We start from the raw sequence: 20,936 nt of genomic DNA, 5'->3' as shown, positions 1-20,936 counted from the left end.
CTGCGTCTGTGCGCCCCTGTCTGGGGGGTTTCAGATTTCATATTCAAATCTAGTTTTTACCTTCATTTATTATTTGGTAAAAAGAAACACACAAGGAGAGAGACTGTAAATTTATTTTTGTTTTTACACAGAAAATAAATCTAGGCGTTATTTCCATACACAGCTTTTCAATATGGGAATTACAAACACTCAAAGAAAAGAGAGAAAAGACTACAAAGATTATAAAAGAGGATTGTACTCAGGTTAGCTAATTCATGCCTTAAGTATATTTCTACTTTGCTCTTTTTGTAATGAAGCCCGAGGGCTCACCGACAACCTCAGGACCCCGTTTCAATGGTCGGTTTGCTGTAGATGCTAGAAGAAGAAGAATAAAGCCCAATCAGAAACCAAAAAATGCTAAAAAAGAATGAAAGCTTGTAGGTAATTTCTCTGTCTGTAATGCAAAGTCAACAAACATACCAAGTTGTCTCTCAATCTCTTCCAGCTGTTTCTTTTTCTCCTTCAAGTCTTGTTGCTTATTCTGATTATCGGGGGACTTCATCATAATTAAGTGACTTTCCCGATCTTTATCTGCCTCATTCTTCTTCTCCACAACTGACTGATACTGAGAGAGCATGCCTGTCACCCAAAGCGACAACAACAACAAATTAAAACACAACCCAACTGAAGAGGACTGCAGAATTAAGCTTTGAAACTTGACTACGAGAGAGGTCACCTATTTGTTCCCGCAGGGTGTGGTAACGGCCTGGGAGTGGGGCACCAAAGACCTTTAATGCAGAAATTGTTGGAGCTTTGTTCTGTGTGCCTCCAAACTTGCCCCGGGCACTGATTCGGTCCCCTTGCCTGGTCAGGATGGTGGGGCATTGGATCTTGCGCTGTATCAACTGTAAGAAACAGCACACTTAGAGGAACAACTCCTACTATTACCGTTCACTTTACTTTATAACACAGCTCCAGCAGGAAGCATCACTCACAGCCTTTCTGTATTCAGTTCCAGAGTACAGGTCGTCCATCAGAATTGTATCACCGAGTATATTTTTAAACACTACAAAAGAAGAAGAAAGCAGGAGACTTTAAGACTGTAACAAATGTAAAGATTTTCACTGTTTAAACCAGTCAGTGTTTTAAATTTGTTACACTAATAAATGCCCTGTATCTGGATTAACAGATATAACAAACTTATGTGAAAGAAACAGAATCACTCCAAACAAGTCATTTTAAGGAAGTGAAAGGAGCAATATTTCTGCTCCTGTACGCGGCCCCACTGAGCCCCTCGAGCCCTGTGACACTGGATCCCAGGTGGAAGCATTTACCCAAAACCCAACAAGAGCAGTGGGGGCATGAGAGAAATACACAAACTATACACATAAAGAGACCTAGGAACGCTTTAGAAAACACAAAGCTCTGGACTTCTACAATAAATCTGCAAAGAAAAAACAACATTGTAGAGCAAGGGATATAGACTCAAGGGAGCTCACCGGTATTACAGTCCTCTGGCCTATGGGAGTAAATCAGTAGGTCTCTGGCATAGATGGGATTCCCTTGGGGAGGAAAGAGTGGAGTGCCATTCCTTAGATGTGGCAGTGGTCTGAAAGTAATTCAAATGTTGTTGAGAGAGTACAAGGATGATCTGGAATTTTCCTTAAAAATTTGCTAAATCAAACCATACTTTTGTTTTTAAAGGACCATACTAGTGTTTTAGAAAGATTTAGCTCTTTACCAACAAAGCATGTAGAGTATACTTATATATATGTAAATAAAATAAAAAGCAAAAAATAAAGCATCCATGCTTACAAGGTGTTAATCAGAACTCATTTCTATTCGCCCTCATACAGAGAGTTTCCATTTTTATTGCCCATTTTTCAGGTATTATTTGTATGACAATTTCTTTTGACTTCATGGTAGGTGTCCTTGTTGCTCAATTCAAGAAAGTGGTGCCAGAAAATCTTTAAATTACTGTTGCTGGACTACTTGAGATAGGAGAAGGCTTAAAAATTAAACACTATAATCAAAGACACAGGAATCTCACCAGGAAAGCTACTAAATGACAGTTTGTAAAGACACTATAGGAATCAGCCATTAGGGTTAATCAGCACACAAATATAGTTTTACACTGCCAGAGAAAAAGTCCTGAACGGGTCCAGGTTTTGCAAACCCACCTCCTTCCAACACCAGTTACCTGCAGTTTTTTATAATGTAATCTGGACCCAGCACTTCGACATAAAACCAGTGAACCGACCCATAAATAAAACAGGCTACGCAGTAGCTCAATTTAAGGTGCGTTAGTTTGTTTTAACTTGCAGATCAAATGAATGCCTCATCCTATTGCTTTAATTATACAATAACAGTAACATGAATTTCTCACATTGGCTAATGATATTTATTTAATCCAATTTAACAGTTTGGCTCAGAAGGGTACAAGAGGATCACAAAATCTGTGCCCTCACATATACCATATACTGCATGTTTATCTATGCCAGTACCTGTAAATTAATATAAACACATTTTTTACCTATTACACATCATGTTTGTGGAGCCAAACTGTCAAACTAAACAATTTAATGTCATAAATATCTTTATTTAAAAAAACAGTCACTGGCACAAAAGGTGTACCTGTTGCCAGGATGCATAAGGATCCCATCAAGGGGCATGACCTGCTGCCGGCCCAGGGTGTTGTCAACGATCGTCCGTGCTGCTGCTGTAGTTGTGGTGATGACACAGTCCATGTCACCACTGAGGTGCCAGGAGATAACCCTCGCAGCATCATCATCCTGCACACAGGCCAGATGGCCAACCTGCAATAATGTCAGAATTAGGGTTTCTACAGTGCTACTCAAATTGAATGAAAGACTTTTAAAATGCAATTTCATAGCTTTTCACGATCAGTGAAAGAGTGACAGAAAACTAACACTAACACCAGCATAATTTAAGTACATTAAAACGTAACAGCATATCAAGCTTTTGTCACCAGTCACCAGCTGTATATAAGAATAATTCCTAGTTACATTATTAATCAAGTAACTTGGCCTGGATTTATGTATGGATACTAAACAGGCCAACAGGCATGGGTCTTGTTGAATTTAACAGAATTTATCTATTAAAAGACCACACAGAAATGCAAAACAACCACAAAGACACACAAAAGACAACACAGAAAGGCAAGAAACTCCACAATGACCACTATGAGCTGTTAAAATACTAAATGTTTTCGCCAGTTGTAGATTAAATTGATTTAAGACTTTTCAAGACCCACAAAATAGCCTGAGACTGAGTTCTGGACCATAAACAATATGGCAGTTTCAAAGTGCAAAGTGTGAGGATACTTTCTTCATTCTAACAAAACCTCTCTTTCACATCTGCATGGACACCACTATTTCCTGAAAAGAGGCTCCGAGCTACCAAAAAATCCTTTATTTTCCATAACATTACCATTCCCAAAACATCTGGCAGCCCAGTGAAGTTGTTCTGAATGTTGCAGACTCTACTGGACGTTTCCTGAATCCTTTTGGCTTCTGCAGACTTCTCCTTTATGAGTCTGTCAATTTCTGCAATCTACAAAACATTACAAATATAAATAAACAAAATGTTGTTTCTCAATAAATACATTTAGATGAAATCAGAATTATTATATATATATTAAGGTATAGTGTGGAAAAAATAAACAGATTTACAGATAAATTTGGTCCTATGTTAATGTTCCTTTGATTCAGTGTACGCCTAAGTTCAGCCTCTTTCTTACTTGAAGTCAGGACCTTTTCTGTTATGGAAAACATACTTTAAATTAGACAGAATTACAACACACTGCACTGACTGATGACATGCACAATATCATTTTATTTAAACACAAAGAAAGGAAAAAAAAGATAAATACCTGTGAGTAACATAAGAAGTGTTTGATGGTCATTAAATATCTCTTCATATTTTGCAATAGCAACATTGAGCGCATCTTTCTTCCCAGACAGCGCACTCATTTTATGTTGATTTTCTGAATCTAAAATGAAAAAAATATATACAATAGGCAATACTGAAAATAAGAAATTAAATATCTTGTTTGTTTCTCTATAAAGGACCTGTCTCCACTGGACTAAGATCCTCCACCTGCATAGTGCTGGCTCTGCTTAGCTTTGCTTAAAGCTGCTTTTTTTTCTCTCCATAGTCTTAGGATACAGGAATTTAAGACATGTATGTCTCAAACCCTGAGTAAATAAATCTAAAACCATGAATTCCAGTAAAAGTAAGTACATTATTTTTGTATTTTGGACAAACTGGCCCTTTATATAGTGATACAATCAAAGATTATAATAAAAAACAGCGAGTTGATTTAGGTTGCACTTATTACTGGATTAATCAGTCAGAACTTGTATTCATGCACTAGTTTGAGCTCAGCAACAGGACTTTGTCAAAAATCATCAAAGTTCTTTATAACATACCATTGTAAAACAGAAACTTGAGCTCAAAAGGAATTAGAGGTGTGGGAGCCTCTAAGGACACTTCAGGTTTGAAGATGAGGTTGTATTCATTGCCATTCTCTCCAGGGCTATTCTCCATGATGGCCAACCTCTGTGGAAAGCAGGTGTATAGTTTTCATCTATGGGGTCCTTACAGGCCAAAATAAAGCATGTCCTATGAGGAATAGTTACTCACAGTGATGTGGACCTTTCCCTCTACCAAGTTAAATTGACATCTGCTGTTTTTGCCTTCAAACAGGGGGAGGTTGGTGCTGCCATCACAACTAGAGCTCTTCATTGAAACAGCCACCTTCCCATGCAGGTTCTGTCCAGTTGGATTTCCATATGAATCCTGGAATCAGTCAAGAAAACTCAGTTAAGTCAGGCCACATACTCCTACAGCTTTATAACTCATGCATCTAACTGGAAATGCTTAGGCTCTTCATGCTCTTTTGCAGTAAGTAAACATTAATGACTGACAAGCTTGCAGTCAGCTCACCATTATCCTCAGAGTCATGTTTTCCACCAAGGTTCGGTTGGTAATTGCTGTACTGTAAGAAACAACTGGGGCAGGTGGCTGGGAGTCAGGTCCCAGTTTCACAGGCTGATTGGGCACCACATTTATAATGATCTAGGAAACAGACAACGCTCAGTGATCAGTTTACATTCCAGCAACAAGTCATTTACCGCTTTCCCCGTGAAAAAGGTATGAAGGAGGATCTCCCAATGCTTTGTATGTTTGAAAGTCACGTGCCTCAAAGTAACATAGTTCTGTAATGTTTATAGATTTTAAGTTCAACCAACCTTATAACTTAACACATCATCTGTTTTGTCGATAGACAGAGAAAACAGGATCGTGTGCTTTCCAGCACGTTTCGGGATTTCTTTATCTCTGTGGGGAACCACACAAAAACAGTATTTCTAGTATTTAAAGAAGTAGTTTTATAATTTGGAAATCATGCTGATTCATACGCTATTAAAGCATTAGATGAGAAGATATAAAACTACCACAAGCAGGTGGTTAGCTTAGCATTATGATTAGAAACAGAAAAAACTCTATCTACCATCATATTGCTTTGTTATTGTTGAACTGCTTGTAGTTAGTTCACATTTTATTATGCAGACATCGAAGAAAGCAAATACATTTATTTCCCTGTTTCTTTAACCATCCTGCAACAGCTCATATAAAACAGAAGCGACGGCTTATAAACTGTGTCTCACCTGAAGTGAAAACAATCTTTGCTTTCATACTCCATAGGCTTACTACATTTGAACACAGTGTCCTAAAAACAAATAACAGAATAACATTTAACAAATATTGGTGAATAAAAAGTAGAAAAAAAAAATCAATTACAGTCACTAGTCACTCACTGGTTCTTGAGTAGTTCCTGATGGCACCCCTTCCCACAGTAACATGGATACAGCAGCTGGGTCAAAAGTTGTTATTGGGCTACCTTCATCAGACACCACAGTCACTCTGAAAACTGGGTAAACACACATACAGGTACTCTTAGTTTGCTAAGACATAGATTTAACCATTTGTATAACGTGCAATGAATCAGATTGTGTCAGAGAAACCAAATATACAAATGTAAACCTGGGAAGGTGCCTCCAGCAGGAAGTTTGGCTTTGGTGTCATATTCCACAGACAGTCTGACAGGTTTGTTGGGATTAGGCAAGAGATTGAGATTCAGTGATGTACCAGAGATGGGTTTGTCATTGAAGGAACCTTTAAACTCCAGCTGATAGTACCCCCTAGTGGAACAACAATAAAACAACACTTTTAATATTAAATGACTAATATCAGGGATCAAGTCACTGATTCAAGACATGGCGTATTCATTATGGTGTCATAATCTTAAAATATTAATGCTGTTTATTTATAGTTAGAAAGATGACACTTACACTGAACCACTAACTCTGTTAACAATGAAAAAGGCTTTTCCATCTGCATTCACTGGTTGTGACATAACAGCTGTTGATAACTAAAAAAAGAAAAAAGTAAGATCTTATTGCAGTTCTCATATTATATCATTTTGAACTACCCTTGTATTAAAAAGTGTAAATGTGCAGGGCCTGAGCTGTTTGTAATCCTCGTCAAGGTACCTTCAGTTTTGGAGATGAAGACCTACATTCGACTACAACCCTCTGATCTTGCGTAGGGTTTCCCCACATGTCAAACAGTTGGACAATAAATGGTGTCGGGATGCTGCTGCCATTTAACACCTGCAAAGGCTTATACAAAAAGAGAAATACGTTACAGTCAGTTTGACCTGAGAAACATATAAAAATAGTGTACAACACAACTATAACCCAGGAGCACTAGAGCCTTTTTCCTACCTGCGGTGGTTTGCTGACCAGTTTAAGCTGTGCAGGGTCTCCAGCAGTCACCATAACTGTGACACACGCCACATACTTCCTGAAGGTGAAGCGCATCTCTCTGGAGCCAGGAGTCCCATTCTGGAAACACACTCCTGTCACCGCAACACAACTATTGTGTTCCTGATTTAGACACACAGTAAGGACATTTACATGAACTTGTGGTACATTTACACAGTGATAACAGAAGTACTGATATCCTTTACTTCTGTAGAGGTACCAGCACTACAACCTAACCTAACACTTTTGAATTTAAAAAAAAAAAAAAAAAAAAAATTAGCAAAAACAAAAAATATGTGAAATGTCTATAGTAAAAAGTGCTTGTTATGCAAAGTAGGCCTTGTTAGTATATCAATATATTAATGCTCTATATCATCTCATCTACCCATTCACATTTTAGCCCCACATAAACTGAAGAAAAGGTGCAAAAAATAATGTTAAAAACTATAATATTGTGATATAATGATTGTAAAACATTGTTTGAATTCTCTAGTGAACATTTTTTTAAACTTCTGAAATTTTAAGTCACGTTTCATGTTGAATTTGTGTGTGTATCTTCCCACCTGCCATTTAAACGTGACGGCTGATTTGTCCAGACCTGGAGCTGCCACAGCGATGTCATTCACACAAGTGGAGTAAAGTGTCTTGCTTACGTTTCCATATTGGTCCACGAGCTCCAAGACTGAATGAGGAAAACAGTGTCCAGTGTTCAAGGCATATCCAGATAAACTAGATTTTATGGTGATCAGATTCATACTCACTTATATCTTTAGAAAGGGTTTCCCCCAGCTTCACTGTGGTTTGGGTTTGGGGCAGAGTGACTTGTAGCTGTGTTGGTTCATCAGGACAGGGCCTAACAAAGAGAATAGGCGGAGACATTGATTACACTGGATAGTCTTGATATTAAGGGAAATGGTTCAATATTTTAAGAAATATAATTTTTAAGATAAGGTAAACTTCTTTAATTCCACAATGGAAATTCAATTTATTTTAACTGTTTTGTTTTCTTGCCGAGTGCTGAGGTTACTTTTAGATCATAGACAGGTAAGCTGTTTCCTCCTGTTTTCAGTCTTTATGTTACTAGTACAGGTGTAGTTGTATTTCCTAGAATTTCTTTTTTTTTCTTTATTGCTTTTGGTTTTTTGTTTTTTGCTAACACTATCATGTTTTTGAGTGAACTAAGTGGCTTACACTATAGTGAAGGAGACGGACACACTCTGGCCTTCATATAACACCTTACAGAAGCGCGCGTCCTGCACCTTTGTGGGCACCTGTATATTAGGCAGCTTCCCCTGGACTAAATCTTTCAGGTTTCCATCTTCTGCCCAGGTAACCTTAAAACACAGAGTGAACAATAAGAATTTTGCTATAAAAGCTGTAAATAGTCAGGTGTAACAGCTCTTTAATGTCTGATTTATTGCAGCTAGATGGTTTGTGTTGTCTCAACACCTCCAAATTAAGAGAATGTTTTCAGATAAAAATAACCATTACTGATATTTACAAAAGCAGACAGACATGGTGGGAAGAGCTTACAATGTATTATGCAAATGCACCTTGATCATGGAGGCTATCTCTGGAGTGAGACGGATCTCTCTGCCAGCCTCATCAAATAACTTGTAGTGCAGGTTCTCCAGCAGGCCTCCAGCCAGCCATTCTATCTTTTCACTGTTCCTCAGCACCAGACTCGCACTCTCATCCTGCCTGCAGATCTCCATCAGGGAGACTCTTGTGCTTGGAGTCACCTTCAGCTCTCTCACAACCAAAGCTATGTTCTTGTGATTCTGGCAGAAAAACAAAGACGCAATTGAGACATAATCAGCACAAATTCAATCAGATATTGTGTTTTAAACAGAAACCGTTTAACCGTTTTACTTACAGGCATGGAAAATTTAACTGTGAGCTTTTGAGGTTCTCCTTTGATTATTTTCAGGTTTATGGGCTTTGTCACAAACTGTCCAACTCCTGTCTGAGAGCAGTCAGCTCTAATCTCTGGATACCCATGAACCTAGAAATCCACAAGGAAATGGAAGACATAAAACAAACATACACACAATTCTTTATTTATGCTTACTCAGGTTGGGGTAATTAAGAAAGAAAAAAGGCACAATGTCAAAGACACACATTAATGAAACAAAACACTTTCTCAATTGCCAGTTATACATCTAATATGACCTAAATGACATGGAATTCCTCAGACACGTTTCAGCATGGCTTCTCATTCTGGGCTCAGTGTGTTTTGCCCAATATATGTAATATTGTGGTCAGTGAATTATCTGAATGCTCCTTTTATAGTTACAAAGATTAGTTTTCACACATAACTTAGTTGGTTTCACAGCAAATGCACACCCGTACCTCGCAGTGAACCAGCTGTCTGGCGTTAGCAGTGATGTTCCCAGCCTCATCATGAATTTCAACATCAAACTTGAATGGATTTCCATTCTCTCCTGTGATTGGGTTGTCTTCAGGCTTCACATGAAGGGAATGTGGTTTACCTGAAAAATATGATCCTGCATCTGAAAAACTATGAATTGTCTCTAAGCTGTTTTGATTTTTATCAGTTTATTTATCTACCCATGTAATGATAAGGTAGGCAATGATAACAGGATGATGGCATGATCATTGTTTAAACACTGTCACACCTGGATGACATCTGGTACCTTTGCACTGTATCTCCTGCATCCCATGTCTTAATCATTATAAATCATAAAAAAGTTTCTGCCTCTGGTAACACTCAAATAACTGTTAGGAAAGAGCTAAAATAGCATCAATTGCCCAAGTCACTGAAAAAGGTCACTGTAAAATAAGTACATCAGTTACTCTTACATTTAAGACAGAAAATAGAGAAACATGTTGGTCATATTTTCCTAGAGTCCACAGTGCCAATATCACTAGCTGTCCAAAACTCAAAATATTTAATTTACAAACAACAAACAGGAGCAAACAAATTCTTCAAGAGATTCTTCCATTTTAGCTTTAAAACCTATTTTAATTATGAGCATTTGCCCATTTATTGCTCTAGATTATTAGATGTGCTCTTACCCGGAAGAAGAAAGATCTTCTGAGTTTGTGTGCCTTTTGTCAGACCAGGAAGGATCACTTTCAGGTCACACTTCTGCAAAAAAATTTAAAAATGAACTATGCATAATCAGTGATTTACAAGTGATTTTTTTTTCAAAGTATTGGTAAAATTTAGATTATTGTTCAAAATAGCTGAGAAAATCTTCATGCATACACCTTCTTGTAGTATTACGTGATTCTGCCTTTGTCTGTCTTCTCTCTTCTGAGAGAGCATGTTTTTGTTTCTAACCTTGTCAGTAATTTTTCCTCTTGCTGTGACGCTTTTGATGGTGAGACTGTTTCCAGTCCTGTCCACTGTCTCGTACTGAACATCCAGGTCACTAATAATAATGATGACATTACTGATACAGCAACAACTACATCTGTAAAACTGGAATCATTATGAGATTTTTGATAAACCTTTTTAAGTAGTATCTGACAAAAGACACAGATACAGGAATGAAATGAAATGAAAACAGAGGAAACACAACAAAGCTATGGCTGAACATGTGTAATGTGTTGCAAATCAAATGAATTGACTCACCCGCATTTGACTTCTGGCTGGATATTGGGAGGAAGCTCTGTTGAGTGGCCATACTTATCTTTTATCTGCAGAGGAATGTTGAATGGCATCCCTATGTGAACAGGGGAGATCTCTGCACCAATGACAAAATTCTGTGCAGTACCCCCTGAGAAGGATGAAAGCAGAATTAGATTGTACTTAGGACATTCAAAAAGGGTGATGAACATGATCACAGTCTTGGTGCTCTGGTTCTCATCACCTTTGATGGTGAACGTGAGTTTTTTATTTAGACTTTTACTGCCTTCAAAGATGATGGCAGAGTCATTTGTCATGGCATTCAGAAACAGTGTATACTTCCCCACTTTGGTCAGGTTTTCTGCAAAATATAAAATGTTCACAATAATCTTTTCATAAATCCAAAGAATAAAAATAAATTTTAAAGAATGACACAAAGAGGAAATGTACCAATTTTTTTGAACCAGAAATTCCACTTCGCTGAATGTTCAGCAACATAAGAGAGCATCTCTTCTTGGTTAGTACCTGTACCTGAAAGGCAAATAGAATTTACTACAATCTGCAGAAAAAAATGTCAACAATTTATTCAGTTACATTACAAGCAAAAATGATACTAAATTCTTTGTATGTAAATAAATACATACATAAAAAGCTTTCTGCTAGCACTGAGGTGTGAAAGGCATTTTCATCAATCCATAGACCACATGTTTAACCAAAAATATAATCAACAGATTAATCTATAATATCATAAACATTTTAAAAAAATATTTCTTACTGGAGATCTAAAGTACATCTAGTCTGTTGTTTAAAAAAATTTAACAACAAAACTCCTAAAACTTTGAATCTGTGTTGTGGATTTTCACTTCAAGACTTTCATTGGCAGTATAATGATATTGTTCTTAGTTGTCTTACCATGATGAACTAATCTGAGCTTCACGCACAGTTTTATCACTGGTGATTGACCAGCTCTTGGCATCCTGGATAGGGACTCCCCCTTCTTGTTGAGAATTTCAATTTTGAGTGGACCTGAAATATCAAAGCGAGAACATAAAATATACAGAAATGACATATAGGCCCATTAAAAATGAGAAAAAACTTATTGTATTTTGAGAACAATGGTGTGGTGTGCAAACACCGCAACATTTCACCTAATGGAGTCCCAGCTGGATAATCTGCATTTTCTGAAAATGGGTTACCATTTGGCCATTCTACTTTCAGCTCATGTGGAAGCCTAGGACAAAGAAATACAATTGGTAGTTAGTAAATTGTGATCTGGTTAAAACCTCACTGATTTGTCAGGACAGGGAAATATGGTGGAGAGAAATTAAAGGTAAACACTTTTACTTTTATCTGAAAACAACTTTGCATCTACAAAATGGTATATTGGCAATAACTGCACACGTTAAGCTGCTAGTGATGTAGTGGTATTTGCACTAGCTATTTGCTCACTTGTCTGCATCACTTTTGATGTGCTTATTGATGGCGTCGTCAGTGCTGGTCCTGTCGATCTTAATAATAGGTATGATCCTCCTGGTCTTGTTATAAAATGCCTTGGGTTCCTGGGAAGCAGATGTGTTTGTCAAGCTCATGCAAAATACAATCAAGGCCAAACACGGGCATAAACAAACTGCTGTTTACACACATATCTGCCATAGTTATGTCCTTTCTGCTTTCTATAAACCTTATATTGTTCAATAAGTATACTACACTTAAAGTTCAAATGGCTGGTCATTACATACATATAAGTTAAGTTATTTACCCATATTAGTCCCACAATGGGGAAATTGCATTACCCACCCAAAGTGCACACACACAGCAGTGAACATACACACTGTGAACACACACCCGGAGCAGTGGGCATCCAGTGCTGCAGCAGTCAAGTATATTGAGAATTTTAAAATATACAAAAGCAAACTACCTGTGACCAGCTTTTTTCATTTAGCCTTGATTTCTTGAGTTCATTCCTCTATAACTTCTCTATCTCAGTTTCATCGGATAGGGAGCATGTTTTGGCTCTTTTAAAAAGACTTAGACTTTAACTACATACAGCAAGATGAAGGGTTAAAAAAACTGACATGCAAAACAATCAAATCATATTTTCATCCCTTTTCCAACTCCGAACTCCAAGAATTTCTTCCTTACCAGAGCCACTTCAACCTGTCCTCCTGTGGCAAAGACGTCTCCCTTATAGTTGCCATAGAGCAAAAACCGAACCACCTTGCCATACAAAGTGGGGTTTGTTCTCTGAGACTTCACCTGAATAAAGAAATGCAGAGTATCAGGGTTTGTGGGGTGGAAACTGGGATAGCTCCAGTTTCAAATTGAATCACTTAGTGAAGTGAAAGTGAAAGTGAAATGAAAGTGAAGTCAAAGTGATTTTGTGGCCAAGTATGTTGACTCATACTCGGAATTTGTGCTCTGCACTTAACCCACCCAAGTGCACACACACATCAGTGAAGTGCCCCCACTTACTAACATCCTTTTTTATGTAACATGGTAGTTTAAAAAAGCTGCTAGTCAGTGTAGCAACAAAACACATCTTAACTATTCTGTGTAACAAAAAATAAAACATTTATTTAACAACTGCAGGTTGAGGTTGATCTTGATCCCCTTCAGTTTGCCTATCAGAAACACATGGGAGTGGAACATGTAGTGCTGTACATGCTGCACTAAGCATATACCTGAATATGAACTATATCTGAATGTGCCTAGTTCGTATGCGAGGATTACATTCTTCGACTTCGCCAGAGATTTCAACACTATACGGGCTCCCATAATGAGAGACAAGCTTCTATGTATGTGGGTGGCTCCCTCCCTGACGTCATGGATTATGGATTCCAGACCGCAGTATGTCAGGCTGGGGAGATGTATTTCTGGGACACTGGAATGCAGCACTGGGGCTTCACAGGGAACTGTTCCTGCTCCTTTTCTGTTTACGGTCTACACATCAGACTTTAGGTATAACTCAGAGTCTTGCCACATACAGAAGTATTCTGATGATACGGCTGTTGGGGGATGTGTGCGCAGTGGACCGGAGGGGGAGTACAGGGACCTAGTGGAGGCATTCACTGACTGGAGCAAAAACAACTATCACCACCAAGACTAAGGAGCTGGTGGTGGATTTTAGGAGATCAAAAGCACCCTGCCAGTCAGTCTGTATTGATGGACTTGGCAGAGTCCTGTCTTCCTGTCTTCTTCTTCAGATGGCTCTGTTCCTATAATGTTTGCAGTGACATGTTGTACATGTTCTACTACACTGTCATGGCAAGTACACTGTTCATTTATGCTATATGTTACTGAATGGGTGGCTTTATCTGTTTATTGGATATAGGGATATTTCTGTGTAAAGGTAAATAGAAGAGCCGCTGGACAATGTGAATTTCCCCAATGGGGGATGAATAAAGTATCTATTTATCTAGAGGATGAGCGATAGTATCACTGCCAATCAAAAATGTATCCTTGAATTTTTATTTTGACTCATGTCCATCTGCTAACATGAAGGGGTCGTCATCACTGTGGGGAATCTGTCATATTAGCTTTCTATACAGTTTGGGGTTTGACTAAGCGTACAATATCAGTGGGCTATGAAGATTAACAAATCCAGGTAATTTAACAAATTGGGATTAGGACCAAAATTTAACTGGCCATTGAAGTCCATCCCTTAGTCAGAACAACAAATGATTAGAATAGACTTTCGGAAAAAGCCAAACAGATGCTCACAAGTTCTCCTGTTTTGTATGTCTTGCCATGCCATTTAATGGACCCGAATGTGGCCCAGGGAGCCTGCCTTTCCTTGGGAGTCACATCTGGGAGTGTTATGGTCTCCTTGTAGTCCAGGAACTGTATTTGCTTGTCCAAGTTCTTATGACAGTTTTTAAGCCACTGCGTGAACTCCTTCTCTATCTTTCCTCTTTTAAAGGCTTTCTGTTGAAATGGAGAAAAAAAAAAATTAGCAACACTTGATTAAAGTTTCAGACAGGTGACTGATGGACTTGAAAGTAGTACACCACAAATGACTATGCTGAGGAATCTAACCACTATATGTGGTGGAGGTGGAAGCTGTCTGGGGGATGGAGATGTGCAGCACATGGCTTGTAGGGGATGGAACAGGTACATGGGGTGTATCTGTGTGAAAGTGTGTGAGTGTGATTGTCACACCTAGGTGTCATTCCAGTCAGAATGTGTGTATTTAGGTGAGGGAAAGTAGAGGAGAGCTCTCTTCCCTGAAACCAGTGACACTGCAGAAGCCACCACCTAGATCAGGAAGATGGTTGGAGGGAAGAGCAGAGTCGGTACACAGAACAGATTGCTACAGACAACAGCAGTTCTAAGCTGTGACGTGGAATGAAACATCAAGACCTGATGTGTATTGAACTGAATAAAGATATTTTTAGACTTATTCATATTTGTTTATGTGTCGGACCAGGCAAAGGATCCAAAAGTAAGCGGATGCATCCCCATCTCACAATCAACGACACACATGAAGAAGGTGTAAAGATAGATACAGTATTTGACTTTAAAGAAGATACAGTTGTGTGTACTTGGTTTGCACCATTAAAAGCATCTACTAAAGTAGTCTGCACCAGTTTTGCCTCCTGTCCTGGATATGAGAGCACCTGATTTGTCTGCATGCTGTTGGAGGCCTTTTGCTCGCAAGTGAAGATAGTGTCATTCCGCCTCAGCGCCAGCTCCAGGTCCATGAAGGTGAGCTTATTTGTGCTGACCTGGAATCTGTCATCGGTGAAAAGTACCCCAGAAATCCGACTGTAACACTCTGGAGGCAAATCTTGTTCTTTCTGTGTTCTGGGTCGAGCACACCAGTCAAACCTGTAATAAATGGAGAAAAAGACAAACAGTGGTCCGCATTTAATGACTAAAGTTTAAGGAACAGTTTGACATTTTAAGCAAGGTGTTTGTTTTCTTGGTGGTAGTTAGAGAAGAAGATTGGGACCAGTTGCAGATCCAGTACGTACCACAATTATGAAGGTTTAGACTGGGACAGAATAGTCTAGATTTGCAAAGACTTTAAGTGGACTTTAGCAGGATTTACCTAAGCTTGTAAACCAGCAAAAAGAGACAGTCTACAGTATAGCAATAAGACGGCAAAATTATATTCAATAAATATTTAATTGAAAAGCTAACTAAAGCAAAAGTACTTAACATTTACTCTGACATAAATTAAAGGTGATATTCACCTGAAAGGATGTTAGAGTGTTTCAGTTGTGTCTGAAAATGAACAGAACCTAGAACCATAGTAGATCAAGTCCTCCCAAAGCTCAGCTTCAGTAGATTACTAGGGCTGTGTACAGCAGCTTGGATACATTTAACAATATAAATCTTCACAATCATGGAATTAAACCATTTGCTATTTTTTAAAGTGAAAAAACAAATAACATAATATTTAAAGTCCTTACTCAGCTACTTTGGTGTAAGGTATGAGCCGTCCATTCCAGAAACATTCAAAGATTGGCCTGCTCCCTCTTGCCTGATTGTGTACTCCAGACTCAACATCATCATCTTCCTTATCATCAAGAGATGCTGAAAAAAATGTACAACCAACATAGAATCAACAATTACATACAAAGCTGTCATACGACAAGACATATATTCGACATGTTAGAGCCTGAATACCTTGTGGATCTTGAGGATAAGTCTCCTTGTCATAGAGGAAGGGGTGATACCGAAGGACTCCCTCCACTGTGCCGTTTTCTGGTTGAGTCGTGGCCTTAAACTCAAAAGTGTCTGCAGAGGCATTTATGTACAGTGTCTGCATGTCATCGTCAACTTCCCTGAGATTCAGTGCTCGGGGAAATTTGGGAGCCTTCTCTCGTAAAGTGACCTGATTCAAACAGATGCATCAAAAGGTAGCTATAACCAGAAGGTAGCTATAAGTAATTTACAGATGAGTATATGTTACTATGATCACCAACAGTCTCACCTGAATATCAATTTTAGAGGGATTAGAGTTTGCAGACGCTTTGCTCATGTTATTTCCATCGATTCCATGAATGTAATAGTGATATATGTGACTGAAATACAGGCAGAACATGTTATAAAAAATGAATCAAAGCAGAAAATCCAAGGCATGAAAATATTAAATCATGGGATGTGTGGATGAATGAACTCACGCTAGCTGCCTGGTCCACAGTTTAAAATCCTTTTTCAGAAAGGTGATATGCTCAGGATTGACTCCTGTTATGACCACAGCCGTGAAGCTTTCCTTCTCAGATTCCTCAGCAATGAGGGCATGAAGGAAGCGCTCATCTGGACAATGTGAGAAGTCACCAGGCTGTAGTAGGACACTGGTGTTAATACAGAGAGCTCCAGGCTTCTACTTACAAATCATGATCACACTGATTCAACATTAAAATCATTTGTTTAGTTAATCTTGGAAAGGAGCTTTTAAGATGGTGCATTTGCCTTCCTGTTTAAGATGGTGCCACTGTAGATATCCTCTTTGTTCTTCTCTTTTCTCTCAAAGTCGTCTTTTGATAAAACCAGTTCATGAACATCTGGGGAGAGTACTGCTTTGCTGATCATCTAATTTAAAAAAACAAAATTGTCAGAAAACAACTGACCAGTAATAGCGGAGACTACAAATTACAACTCAACAAAATTCCTTGTTATTGACCAACTGAAAATCACTCGTCTACAACTAAACGTTTCTGAACAAAATATAGCAAAAAGCATTATTAGTGTTCCTCATTAACATAGTCTTTGAGGACTTACCCTGGTGGAGTCGCCGATGTAAAATACAGCCTGTTTTCCTCCAACACCAAAGTAGGAAATATCACTGTTAAGACTATGAGCAACAGGATCAGGTCGAACATACCCCTCTTGCTGACTGCAATAAAGACCAAGCAAAACAAAATCAGACAAATCTAAGGATGTTATATTGCAAATGCACTAGAGTCAAGTGACTGTGAAGTGAGCCAACCTTGCAAATGAGCTGTTTTTCCTGGTAAATTTAGAGAGTCTGTACACTGCCCAGTTTTTGAGCTGCTTAGAGGTCATCCCACACCCATTATCTAAGACAACCACTGCAGGTTTCCCAAGAGTTTCATCAAAGAGCTGGAAAATAGAGAGAGAAGTAAGTTACTACTGCAGAGTTACCTAAACAAAAGACACAGCCTATGTAACTCTGATTGTGGACATGGCATAAGAAAACCAATATATACAAGGTAAAGATAAAAATGTATTCATAAATGATAAGCAACTGAAGAACCAACCATTCGTATCTCTATTGACCTCATTCCTGTGTTCTTAGCTGTTGCAGAAAGAGCATTGTCAACCAGCTCAGCAAGCGCATAAGCTGGAAGAAAAAAAAAAAGGAGCAAGTTAATTTCTTTGTCCAGCTCGAGTTTACAAACTTGACTGGGTAGTCACTTATATTTAAATGATGTAGTAAGGACTTACGTAGTGATACCTGCCCCTCACTAGCATAGTACTCATACATGCCACTGCGGATCAGAGTATCATAATGAGGCGTGAAAGTTATGTGCTCTTTCATAGCTGTGGGCAGATCTTGGTTCTCACAACGCATCAAGTAGAGGGTGCTGTTATGCTGAAGCTCCTCTACAGTAGAAAATGGACAATGACTATTGTGTGGCATATAAATACTGCTGTATAACATCATCTAACAGTGGAGTGTGAATGCTCAAAAAACATTTACAGGTGATGACGTTTACAACTTTATTTAATGCTTTATTCAGTCAACAGTGGAAACACTGCTTTCGGGCTAACATGGACCAATTTACTCACCAAATCTGTCATAATCCAGTGCTATTCTGTCCGTTGTGGTCAACACAAATGTTTCGTGGGACTGGATATCAAATATCTGTTAAAGAAAATGTTAAGAGTAAGTGTGAAATTTTGACTTTTTCACTTTGAGCTACAACAATCCATCGAGTGACATTGGGCAATTATTTTGATTTTTTTCATTTTAATTTTTCAAGCAATAATTCAGTTTGTCAGTGTTAGGATTTATTGATTTTCTCTGTTTTATATCAATGACATATGAATTTCTTTGAGCTTTGAATGATAGTTAATATTTTTAAGTATGGATTTCAGAACTTCTTTACTCAAATTAAATCCGGCAGGATCTAAATATGTGCATTCAGATTTCCAGATCTCAAACCATGCGCTGTCGCCCTCACCCTTGTCATGAAAAAACACACATCAAAAGACACAAATATGATGTAGGCCTTAATCGTCAACCTGAAGAAGAATGCAAAATTGATACGGCGCACCTTTTAAAACATCTTGCAGACAATGGCCAAGAAGTAAGTCTTTTTAAACTGCGGCTTACACAACATAGTGACATATCTGAGTCATGCAGTCACTCCTGAAGCAAATCACATTGAATGAATTGCTGCAATTAAAAATATTCAAAATTATACCATATTGCTTGAAGTGTCTCACAGGTAATACTTTCATATCAGCTGGAACACCCATTGCACATCATGCTGTTTTTGCAGTCATGTAAATGCCACCATGTTGCCTTGCTAGAGATTAAGAGTAATGTCCATTTGCTTTGGCACAAATGAAAGGACAAATTCACATGAAACGGAATCAGATGTTCCCACAATTAAAGTGAAGATACAAAGAATAATTCAATTCAATTCAATTCAATTTATTTGTATAGCGCCAAATCACAATACAAATCATCTCAAGGCACTTTACAAAAACTAAAACTAAAAACCCAACAATTCCCTTATGAGCAAGCACTTGGCGACAGTGGAGAGGAAAAAACTCCCTTTAACGGAAGAAAAAAACCTCCAGCAGAACCGGGCTCAGTTTGGGCGGCCATCTGCCTCGACCGGAGATAAACTCAACCTCAGCAGACTAGCAGGTTACTTACCTTTAACAAAGTTAGTATTAAAATTGCAATTAAAATTGCAATCATGGTATTTGTATTAGAAATATCATAATACCTCTACACGGAATGATATTGCAATAGCACCATGATAGCAACAGACACACCCAGTAAACCTTCTGTAAATGGCTTAAGTCCTAGGAGTATGAAACCTGCAGCATAACGAGGCAAGATGTGGTTAATGTTCTTGTTTTTTTTTTTTTTTGAAAACTTAGATTTTTGCAAGCAACATTTTTTTTACAAATGAAAATTCAGAAGTGCTTATTTTATTTTTAGAAACTTAGCTTCATACCTTCATTTGGTGTGTCTGTGTACCTAAAAAACCAGGAACTGGTTTATCAATAAACAGTTTTCTGGGCGTATCACTAAAAATAAAAGAGGACATATTTTTGTCTCAATGACATTGCATGATTGCCTTTTGTCCAAATTAAAATTCTCAGCGCTGTCATTGCATAATATCTGGAAAAGCTCCAGGAGATTCACAGCACGAACATTTCAAATATTCAAATAAATGACACATCCGGACCTGCTTCCTATATCATGTTTATCTCAGTTTTGTTTCCACAGAATACAAGACAGTTTCTATATTAGGTTTCACTTTAATTAGGGACATGTAGCTCGGATGTCTACAGTCTGGTACAGTGGTCCTGCAATAACTAACGTTGAGATTACTCAGTTTTTGTTTCAGACTGGCTCCAGTCGGGTAGAAAACAGGCTCCTTCAAAGACAAAAACAACTTTATGGAAACAGTTTCTTCACTTCTTCAGCCTGAAGACCTGAAGGAGAGTTACACCCAAGCACAGCTGAACTAGATCAATAAAACACAGCAATGTAGCAACATCCACATGGACAGTCCTATCAAATAAACATCCCCCGCACGCACGCACGCACACACACACACACACACACACACACACACACACACACACACACAGACGAAAGATGTGAAGATGTTATATTAAAGAAAAGCAAACTTTACCCCGGGCATCTCTTGGAGGAGCTCGTTAAAGTCCAATCCGCTTGCGTCCAGCCAACGGTCTGTAATGTCTTTAAAGCGGCAGTCATAAATATGGATCCATTTGGAGTCCTGACCCAGCAGGGACCCCGTCGGGGTTTGTCGATCAGGAATAGGGCTGAACATCTCGTCGACTTTACAAGTCAGCTAAAGTATCTAACCCGCACAAACATTACAGTGCAGTCCAAACATGAACAATACATGTAACCTAACCCGACATCGGTTAAACTGGGACCACACTTTCACTTCTTTCCTCCTCTGTGGTCCGTGTACCCATTAGCTGTCTTCTACTATCCTCTACTCTTGTGATTTACAGTCTGCGTTCAAACCTTTCCGTGTCTTGGTTTTAGCGGCACTGGTCCCTGGGGCTTAGCTATAGCACCCTCTTCAGTACAGCACAAACTACTTATTTCCCACACCCAATCTAAGACAGAAGTCACAGCTGGATGCTTACGAAGTAGCTTCCGTGTCGTATTTACTGCTTTTTGCGTGACTCTGATATAATAATATGGGAAAAATCCCGTCTGAATGAATGTTTTGTTAAATGTTTTTCCCATTTTCACACATTTATTGAACGCACCACGGCTTCTACGGAAGGTAGTTGGGGACAAACGTCATTCGACT

The 20,936-nt window shown here is 38.5% G+C and overlaps 1 protein-coding gene across 1 annotated transcript; it reads right to left on the bottom strand.

Moving 5' to 3' along the window:
* Positions 1–95: 95 nt before the first annotated feature.
* Positions 96–20,794, bottom strand: smchd1 (structural maintenance of chromosomes flexible hinge domain containing 1). The gene is made up of 47 exons (XM_026292293.2): positions 20,277–20,794; positions 18,184–18,259; positions 17,839–17,997; positions 17,652–17,734; positions 17,360–17,493; positions 17,152–17,266; positions 16,843–16,962; positions 16,551–16,711; positions 16,361–16,451; positions 16,054–16,261; positions 15,837–15,960; positions 15,039–15,249; positions 14,143–14,346; positions 12,565–12,678; positions 11,872–11,981; positions 11,571–11,653; positions 11,335–11,448; positions 10,873–10,953; positions 10,667–10,783; positions 10,429–10,573; positions 10,135–10,225; positions 9,867–9,939; positions 9,180–9,319; positions 8,704–8,832; positions 8,381–8,608; positions 8,019–8,161; positions 7,589–7,680; positions 7,391–7,509; positions 6,789–6,950; positions 6,555–6,683; positions 6,354–6,433; positions 6,046–6,203; positions 5,820–5,932; positions 5,670–5,731; positions 5,253–5,340; positions 4,948–5,079; positions 4,645–4,800; positions 4,431–4,560; positions 3,872–3,991; positions 3,672–3,757; positions 3,430–3,552; positions 2,614–2,795; positions 1,479–1,588; positions 975–1,045; positions 716–884; positions 460–618; positions 96–354 (listed from the first exon to the last, which is right to left on the bottom strand). Exons 1-47 carry the CDS (start codon positions 20,436–20,438, stop codon positions 272–274), a joined length of 5,940 nt encoding a protein of 1,979 aa, XP_026148078.1. The 5' UTR covers positions 20,439–20,794; the 3' UTR covers positions 96–271.
* Positions 20,795–20,936: the final 142 nt, after the last annotated feature.

The sequence above is a fragment of the Mastacembelus armatus genome, chromosome 20 (genome assembly GCF_900324485.2).
Source record: "Mastacembelus armatus chromosome 20, fMasArm1.2, whole genome shotgun sequence".
Taxonomy (NCBI): domain Eukaryota; kingdom Metazoa; phylum Chordata; class Actinopteri; order Synbranchiformes; family Mastacembelidae; genus Mastacembelus; species Mastacembelus armatus.
This window is presented reverse-complemented; position numbering and strand designations above follow the sequence as displayed.

Bases quoted from the DNA above. Each gene is read 5' to 3' on its own strand.
- smchd1 (XM_026292293.2), bottom strand. From the start codon at position 20,438: ATGTTCAGCCCTATTCCTGATCGACAAACCCCGACGGGGTCCCTGCTG. The intron at 15,250-15,836 runs GTAAGGACTTTA...CATTTATTACAG, and splicing joins CCTTACACCAAAGTAGCTGA to GTTTGACTGGTGTGCTCGAC. The intron at 619-715 runs GTGACCTCTCTC...TTTGGGTGACAG, and splicing joins CACCCTGCGGGAACAAATAG to GCATGCTCTCTCAGTATCAG.